Source organism: Branchiostoma belcheri, unplaced genomic scaffold, assembly GCF_001625305.1.
Source record: "Branchiostoma belcheri isolate BF01 breed outbred unplaced genomic scaffold, Haploidv18h27 scaffold90, whole genome shotgun sequence".
NCBI classification, from domain to species: Eukaryota; Metazoa; Chordata; class Leptocardii; order Amphioxiformes; family Branchiostomatidae; genus Branchiostoma; species Branchiostoma belcheri.
In genome coordinates this window covers 588696-598149 of record NW_017804576.1, presented here as the reverse complement: position 1 = coordinate 598149, position 9454 = coordinate 588696, and the positions used below count along the sequence as shown (strand labels likewise).

The following is a 9454-nucleotide window of genomic DNA, read 5'->3' as shown; positions in this document are numbered from 1 at the left end:
ATTGTTCTTACCCTGTTTTCCCTGTTAGCCGTTGACTGGAGAGACTTTTTTCCTGAGCGGCTGGGGGCTGTGACTTTTGCTGCTGCCACCCCCTCCGTAACTGTGCACCCTGCTGGCTCGAGGCAGGGTGGAACTCTTGTTGGCCATGGGAACTTTCTTAGACACCGGTGCATTCACTCCTGTAACTGACACAGGGGAAACTGATGAAACTGTGTTGTATTCAAAACCATGCATAGGCAGGGCCCAAAATTCATTTTTGGGAATAGGTTCTTGGGCACTGGTTCACCCAACCTAAAAATTTAGGTGCACAAAACATTTTCTGGGTTCACCATACAAGATAAAATAAGTAGAACATTCAGCAAAAACTAATTTTGTTTCATTTTCAAAGAAAACTACTATGGGTCCAAGAACTCCATGTTAGCATATAGTTTTGAATCACCACATATTGTGCTCATTGTTCTTGTCAATGTCTGTTTGCAATTGGCCCTCGGGCATAAGCTTGCAATAAAGAACTCTTCAATTAACCCTGTTTGTACCTCGTGTGGACTTGGATGGCTTGTCACGATCACACTGATCACTGGTATCGTCTGAACAAGAGGCAAGCACAGTCTCTGGCAAAATAGGAATTTAAATAAACATGCAGAAAATCAAAATCAAACAAATCAAAATCTTTAAATTTCTACAACTCAACTCAACACAACACAACTCAACATAAATCAAAATCATGGAAACGAAAAGTAACTTTGAATTGTAACTAAATATTGGCAGATAAATATATTTGATGCTAACATAAAATACATTTCATTTTGTATGTCACAGAAAATCAGAGCCTTAAGCATGAATGTTTATATGAGTTGGCAAAGTACATGAAGAAAACTAAATTTAAAAACTGTTCACGTGTCCACAGCACTTGGGTCATAGAGCTGATGAAAACTGAGCGATTCAGTCGAAAATTTATGGTGAGTTAATTTCGTTTTTGAGTTGGAGAACAGTTTAACTTTCTTCAAGAGCCTTAAGCTGTTTATCCTCCAGGCCACCACGATACAGCAACAACCACAAACACCACCTATACATTGTCTATAGGGCAGACAGTACTATTAGATCTTGCCATAGGAACACAATTTGCTTAAATACACTATTTCAACACCTCATGAAAGTACTTGCCCATATGTTAATAATCTCAAAATCTTCAATCTCAAAATTATTTCTGCACCAGGTAGCAACAAGGGTCTGATTCCCAAAAATAGAAAGGAAACAGGGGGTTGACCAGATCAAATTCCAGCCACAGCTGATGATAGTAACAAACCTCAACTTTGAGTTTGACCTACATTTTCCATGGTATCCATCCGCCTGGCCAGACAAGACCTAACCACTCACATCTCTCACTACGCCCACTAAACTGGTGAAATAAACAAAACTTGACCAATGTAGGAAAGTTTAGACCCTACCTGTGCCTTCCAGCCCAAAAATCTCCAAAATGGACCAAAACTTTAAAGAGAAAAAAAGGTTTTCAAAGGTATTAACTAGGCACTACAATCGTGTTCCCATTTTTTGGCCTCTACTGCGCAACGCAAATGTGGTGTCTGCCCTATAAGTATAAAGAAAAGGAGGTGTGGTTAGAGTTACCTAGTAGGTCTAGTCGGTCCCTGGCCATGCCCAGGTTGGTCAGCATCTTCTCTCTTAGCTTCCTCGCTCGATCATACTCCTCACCTGGATATACAAGATGATAGGCAGAGCTACGTGATGATCAAGAAAGTAATTTCTTATGTAACATTAACAGCTTTATGTAAGACCACTCTTTCAAGAAGCTGATAAAACAACATTGCTGACCTCTGACCTCTCGACCCAGCCTGATACATCGATTTCGATGCTCGGTTGTGTATATATATGTTACTTTTGGTTATTTTGTTTTACTGTTGTTGGTGTTTATGTCTATCTGTACAGGGCACACCTGTAAAGCAGTATATTGTACAGAGTGCGTCTACCCTGTATAAAGAAAACAGAAATAAATAAATAAGACCGAAAGGCTTTTCAATGACCTTTCAGTCTTTATCTGGTTGTAGATGTAAGTCATTACTAGATTGTCAATGTGCCCACAGACAATTTCATAATGGCATTTATGTTTATGTTACGGCCACATTGACATTCTGAATACTTGGTCCATGGTCATAACCGTCCTATCCGGTCAGTTTACACCTGCTTCTACACTGCAACTGTTTGAACGAGTCAGAAACTCTGAATACACTAACCAGCATTGGGCTGATTCCAACAAATACCTCTCCACCTGACATATACAAATATACTGTATATCCTCGTCTTACAATACTTTACTTTTTGACTGAACTGCTAAGCCAGATGTATGTCTCACCATGGCCTCTGCACTCCACAGCAATGCCCTTCTCCAACTCTGCTATACCCTTCTTGTATAGATCGATGGCCTGTTGTTTCTGTCCTGCAGATATAACATACAAACATTGAAAGTATATATATACAATATACATTAACATTAATAGTGTGGGGAACCATCTTGAAGATGTATGTTCCGACACACCTTGCTTGCTAGACATTCCTTTTTAACTACTAGTATTAGTTTTCAACCCTCTCATCACTCATTTTACTAAGTGATATAATCAAACTATAAATCAGTGATATAAATCAGGCTGATTTCTAGTGTCCAATTACTTATTGGCTTTCAAAGATTTCGCTGGAAAGTCCCCTGCAGTTCCAGAACAAGCTGTGTAGAGGGACCAAACCCACACCACTTATTCCTGATAGGAAAAGCTATCTGTCACCAAAAATTCAAGACCATAGAGCATGTTCAGGACAAAAGATACAAAAACCGGAAGTTCTGCTGCAGTACCAAGGTCATCCACCAGGAGGCCCATATTTGACCTTGACCTTTGTCTTCCTAAGACTTACCAACACACCAAATATCATCATAATCCATTAAGGCGTTATGAAGGTATGCTGACTACAAATGTGCGGAAACACAAACACAGACAGACAGACACACACACAAAGACAGACACGCCAAAAACAATACCTCCATTTTTCATGGAGGTAAATATTTGGGTGTACTGGTGCACCCACAGAAAAAAATATGGGTGCACAGCTCCAAATTTGGGTGCGCTAAGGTGCACATGCATCCAGTATTTCGAGCCCTGTATGTTCAACTATAATGTATTAGTAAGGCTTCAGCCCTCTATAGCTAATACAGTGGTCGAAATACTTTTTTTCTGTGCTCTGCAATATTGCAGAAGAGTCAACATTTTGTTCTGCAATTTGGACATACTTTCTGCAAATACACAAACCTCCATACTACAATCTTGCAGGTTTATAAGTATGAACTATTGATTGATATGCAAATTAGTGAAGACAAATTTTTGGAAGTCCAAAAAGAAACAAAAGATAGACAAGTCAAGACAAGGTTGATGCAAATTAATGAAGAAGCTCCTGTTGTTTCAGAACAGGAGCTTAAGTGTTGTCTGTCCTTGGGGCCAAGTCTAGAGCACCAAATCCCAAGTGCCAATTTTTCCTGCTGCAAAATTGCAGATTGAATAAATTTTTCTTCTGCAATCTTGAAAATCTATCTGCAGATTGCAGACTGCAGACAGGTATTTCGAACACTGTAATATCATCACTCAGTTTTACACACTACTAACAGTGATACAAATCAGTGTCTGTGATATGATTCATGAATCAGGCTGATTTCTAGTGTCCAATTGTCCAATTCTGATAACCTTTTCTATCTAGGGGTTGGATGATTTGAGGGACCATTGGCAAGTATTTTGGATGGATTGCCAAATTCTTTGCATGTTTGCATGGCTCAGGTGACCAGGAAATATGTACCAGCTCATTTGCATTACTTGATGACTAAATCCTAGCACTATACTACAGAATGGCAGGCATGAATCCTAGCCTGGCTCACACAGCATTGCCGTAGTGTCGTGTTAATTTGGCTCATCATCAGGGAAAGGCACCAGCTGGCTCCCATTCACTGGGAATGGATTATGATAACTTTATGGTCCCTCCTCATACATTACCTTCACTGTAAGTGGTCCTGATGAGCATCGGGTAATGCGATTATAATGGCTAGTACTAGCCTGTCCATCCTACACATATCTAAGACTATTATCACTATTCAGTGGTAGAAATGCCTTTTTTTACAGTGGTAGAAGTACCAATATTGCAGAATGTCAAAATTTTTTCAGCAATTTGGAAATACTTTTACTGTAAATACACTTGAAAGTCTATATCTAAACCCATGCATGACACATACAAAATTGCATGTTGGCAAATATTTTACATGCAATTTGAAAATACTAAGAGAAAACCCTAAATTTGAACATTTTGAAAGGGGTGCAAGGGAGAGGGGGAGCACCCTTGCTTCATTGCTTGGGGAGAGCCCCGAGTCTCTTGGTTTTGATATATTGAGTTTATTGACTTTGTTCACATTTCAGTAAAATACATGGCAGGTTCATTTGTGTACAAAGATGCTGAATTGCGCATTTTACATGATCAACATGATAACAAATCTATATCTATATTACATGATCAACATGATAACAAATTAAAAAAAAAAAGTAAACAATGACATTTTACATTATGATGATAACATTATAAGGAATTGAAAAGGTTCTTAATAAGCTGTAATAATTGATGTAATAATTGACACTTGGAGATGTTAACAGGTCTATTTGTTCCTGGGATTCTAACCCACACCGAATCCGGACTGCCAGCTCACAAACCCAACGCACAAACCGCAATGCTAAAAAAGGTCTGGACCAGTTAGACTGGCTAGTTCGTAGCGCTTGAACCCCACTGTTATGGTTACATTTCTGCAAATATTCAGCTAAGGCCACACCAATTTAATTTCTTGGTTAACGGATTTTTCTAGAAAAATAATGGAGCGGGCGGGCGAAAAAAAAAAAAAATAAAACAGGCCTAGGCATCCTATTATGGCCCAAAATGGTACGATAGGAGCCATGAAGTCAACACACCAGGCTGGTTCAAAATTTAAACAATGAATTTTGAACTTTTAATGATACCATTGCATTGAAAGATGGAATAACTGTTCAGGGCAAAATATGAGCATTTTGCAGTTGATTCTAAATTTTTATTTTTATTTGCAAATCAGAAAAAAATGAAGCGGCGAATCCGTTAACCAAGATATTAAATTGGTGTGGCCTAACTGCTGCTTTTTTTTTTTTAACCGAATTTAAAGTCATTTTTCCCCAACCGGGGGTTAGACGTGCTTGCACCAGGTACAAGTCTTTTTTGAAGCAGGATTTTTACGGCTTGATATAAAATATTAATAAGATGCAAAAGCCATGATGCAGCTTAGCAGGACAATAATGCCTGAGGCTTCATGACGCATGTAGCTGAATAGGAAACTGCCGTAATCTCATTTCTGGATTCCACTGAACCCAATTTTCATGCATTACAACAGATACAATTATAGTGATGTCATTCTCTGAGCTTCGGTCAAGCATGGATGTAATACTAATACAGTGATAACATAGATTTGCATGCTTAGTTTTGTCTCCCCCTTGTTTTATATCAACAATACATACATGTAGGTAAGGCCAAGGAAAAAAAATGTTGTGTTTCCTGTTTCAGTCCGGAAAAAATTAGGGTCGGTAGGTAGGGATTATCTTATTTTATTTTTATTTGTTATTTTTTTTTTAGACTTTGCTGATTGCTGTGTTTATATAAGCAGAACATGATGAAAAATTGATTGTGCAATATTATATTTCATCACTCAGGTACTCAGGTGTCAGATCATGGAGCTTTAAACGGTCGATCAGCTCGAAGAACTTAACAGATGTCCCTAGCCCTTGCAGGGCTAGATTCAGATTCAGGTCCTGATTCAAGTCTACAGGTTTTCAGGGTTCTCCCAGGGATTTGGGAGAAAAAAAGGAACAAAAAAGAATTCTAAAGAAAAAAATAATAATCTGCACAAAATTTTAATTGGTTTCTATCCCTTTGTTTGCCTAAAAATCGATAGTGTGATTGTATCAATTTGAAACCCCCAAAAAATTAGCTAAATCGGCGATTTAAGGTTATTGCGCAATGGACGTGCCCTATGACCTTCAACCTTTGGGGGTCATGCAGGCGTCAACAGCGCCCTCCCCCAGTCGAACCGCAGGTCACCGTAGAACGCGTTATTCTCTAAGATACGGCGTTTGCCGGGTCACGATTTGACCCCGTTGCATGGGTGTAAACAACTGCCTATAGTGCAGCAAAAAGATCTCAGACCTACACAATGTTTACATTTTTTCATATCTACAGGATTTGCCCAGTACAACCATGTAGATATTTCGTGCATTGCAAAATGACAGCGAGCGCTACGGCCTTCCTAAAATTAGCAATTTTTGGTCATTTTATTTGTGCTTGTCTTTTTTACTATTTAACTGGATCCCGTTAGCTAATACCACATTGTGATAGCCCACTTCTTTACCTTTACATTGATACCAATGACCCCTGGTAAATTTTATGGCAAACGGGTTTGCCCCCAAAAAAACTGTGACGATGCGCATATTGCGGTGGTCAAATTTTAGCCCAGTTGTAAGCTACCGACACACACCATCCTGAGTTTCCGCTACATTTTGATACATTTCGCGTAATGTCATAAAATTCGTTTCTTGGTATGAGAAACTGTTTGAATGTGGCTACCGCATGCAATATAAACGTGATATGATAACATTCAATTATATACAAAAAGAGGAATTTAATACAAGGTTCTGACCATTCAAAAAATCGTCAAATTTGAAGTCAATCGGTTTCGAACTCCTGCGTTCGATCCATGGAACCAAGGCAGCGCGTTCCATTTTTCGCGCCGCCAACAATGTTGCAACTTTCAACCGCTGTTTGCGAAAGTTCATAAAAAAAAGGAATCAAGTTTTTTCATCACAAACAGACTTTCTGAAACCCATTCCAAGTCAGACTTATATCATGAAGACGCTAGAGAAAGTGGGATTCTTGTGCAACTATACAAATGTCAGTACATATGCCCAATGTTTGTATATTTACAGTAACAGGTCATAGTGTCCAATTTATCCTTCAAAAATTAGGTCAGGAAAAATCAACCTGTTGTTGTATTTGTTCATGCCCAAATTCCTTCTTTTCTGTTTTCACCCGTAAAGTGGGTATCGTTTTGAAGCTTACTATTTGGCCGATATTCTTTCACTTTCATTTTTGTTCTATATAACTTTTAACAGAACATTTTTGAAGGCAAAAAAACTGTAAAGAAATTACACTTTTCTCAAGGTCGAGCTGCAATACACATTGTGCAATTTCAAAACTAAGTACACAGGTGTCAAGCCAACATAATTATATTTCAGCCACATCTTACATTACAGGTGTATTGGTTAGAACTAGTTGCAAAAGCTTGAGATTCGAACAAAAATCGTTGAGAATTCGACTGAATGAGCTCAACTTACTATCGGTTACTATATTTTAACAACTACAGGATCCCAAAAGAAACAACACACGATAGATGAGGGAGGGTCTATACTTTATTAAACAATACACCAAATCGGCGATGAAATAGGGCAAACGGGTTTGCCCCCAAAAAAACTAAAGGGTACCTGTCTCGAGTGGAATCATCTCCATCATACACGGTCAACTTTGAAACCTCGTTTCTCCAACAAACACCACCGGTAATGTTCATCTACGACCTTGAGCGTGACGCCGGCCCTTCTTACATCTCACATTAACGTATGACAAGGAAACACTTACGCAAAGCGGAGTTACAAGCGAAACAGTAAACAGTAGCAAACTCTCGCGGATTCTCGCGGATCACATTACCTTGGAAAAGAAGCGCGAGATTTAAACGAGATCTTAGAGAGAGCTGCGCAGAACCGATGCGCATAGCGGTCTGCGGTTCGACTGCCCCCATGCCTTGCCAGTCCGTTTTCGTGGGCAAATTTCTGCTTTTTTAGAGGTTTTGCGACCTAAAAACTCACATCAGAGGAAAAATACACCACAGACGACATTTTCATGGTAAATATCGATAAATTGACAAGGCATTTTTTGTCCCGTTGCCGATTTTGCTGATTTTCGCCATGTGCACGTGCTTATAATTTGTTTACGTCGATAGCTACCTTTCCTCGTCCGGTTTTATGGGCAAATTTCCGCTTTTTTAGACGTTTTGGGACTAAAAGACCGACAAAGGGGGAAAAATAAATCATATACATTATTTTTATGAGAAATACTGCTATCATGGACCAGACTTTTTTCTTTCGCGTTGCCGAATTTTTGCGGCCGTCGCATGCTGATGGTGCAGTACGGTAGGGAATTTTCTACGATTAGTTCGTAAATGTATCGGCTTTTAAACTTATTTTCGGAGTCGACGTCGATGGCTTTGTTTTACAAACAAATCAGACAAATTATTAGCGTTGTTTACACGACTTCAAAACGCTAGCGGGGCGCCCGATGTTCCACCACTGACAGCGATTCTCTCGGTAGCGTCGTGCAAAATGTTTTGGTTCAGCAATATGCAGGGGTCCACACAAAAATAAGGCTAGGGTCGGCGGTTTTTTTTAGGGTCGGTCGGGAAACAGGAAACACAACATTTATTTTCCTAGGCCTAATGATATTTTACCCATCATAGACTCATTTCTAAATCCAAGGGTATATTACTGCATTTATCCCATGTGGTAAATGCAATTCTAGTATTATTACTATTATTAATGAATATCATAGATATAGAATATAAAACTAGTATATAGAGTTGTAAACATTTTTTCTTGTGAAGTTGTGTGTATGTCAAGAGCCAAATTTCAATATTGACACATATTTTGGAGGCAAATTTCTCGTGATGAAATCATAACTGCTTTTTATCATGATAACAGCGACACAACAGCCCATGATTTGAGTGGCCTGATTATTCTGCACATGATATTATACATGTATACATGTTATCAAATTAGCCTATAGAATGGATGTTAGGAAGGCCAAGATCCAATTCCAAATAATCTTTTTTTAAGTAAGCTTATTGGGAAAATGTGATGTACACATGTACATGTATTGTCACTGTCAGATGTCTCTCTTTCTGTAACCTATATAGGACAAGTTTATATCTAAGTAACATATTACCTGTTTAACAGACTGCATTCTTACTATTGAATGATTATACTATTGAATGAATGTTAATATTGTATTCAACAACGTAACTTACATAATTATCACAACAGACAATTATTGTGTCACATACTTTAAAGTAATTTGGTCTTTTTAATAAGATTACTTAAGAGTGACTTGACGATGATTCACCATGTAAGTCGGGTATTACTACTAGTTGCGGCCATGCACCAAACGCACAAATTTATGTTCTGTTCTGTTTTGTTCTAATGCACTTTTTTTTACCGCACCCCACTGGACGCAATAGCTGTACATGTGTGCACCCTGGGCGGGATGCCCTAGACAGGGTTTTGGCCAGTATTGTATAGAA

The 9454-nt window shown here is 38.7% G+C and overlaps 1 protein-coding gene across 1 annotated transcript in view; it reads right to left on the bottom strand.

Moving 5' to 3' along the window:
• The window catches only part of LOC109487923 (spastin-like), a 32219-nt gene that overhangs the window by 20104 nt on the left and 2661 nt on the right, over window positions 1-9454 (bottom strand). Inside the window, exons 2-5 of the mRNA XM_019792024.1 lie at window positions 2369-2452; window positions 1627-1710; window positions 537-611; window positions 30-185 (exon numbers count right to left, since the gene is read on the bottom strand). Of these exons, the coding sequence (XP_019647583.1) occupies window positions 30-185; window positions 537-611; window positions 1627-1710; window positions 2369-2452 (399 nt within the window). The remainder of the gene's footprint in view (window positions 1-29; window positions 186-536; window positions 612-1626; window positions 1711-2368; window positions 2453-9454) is intronic.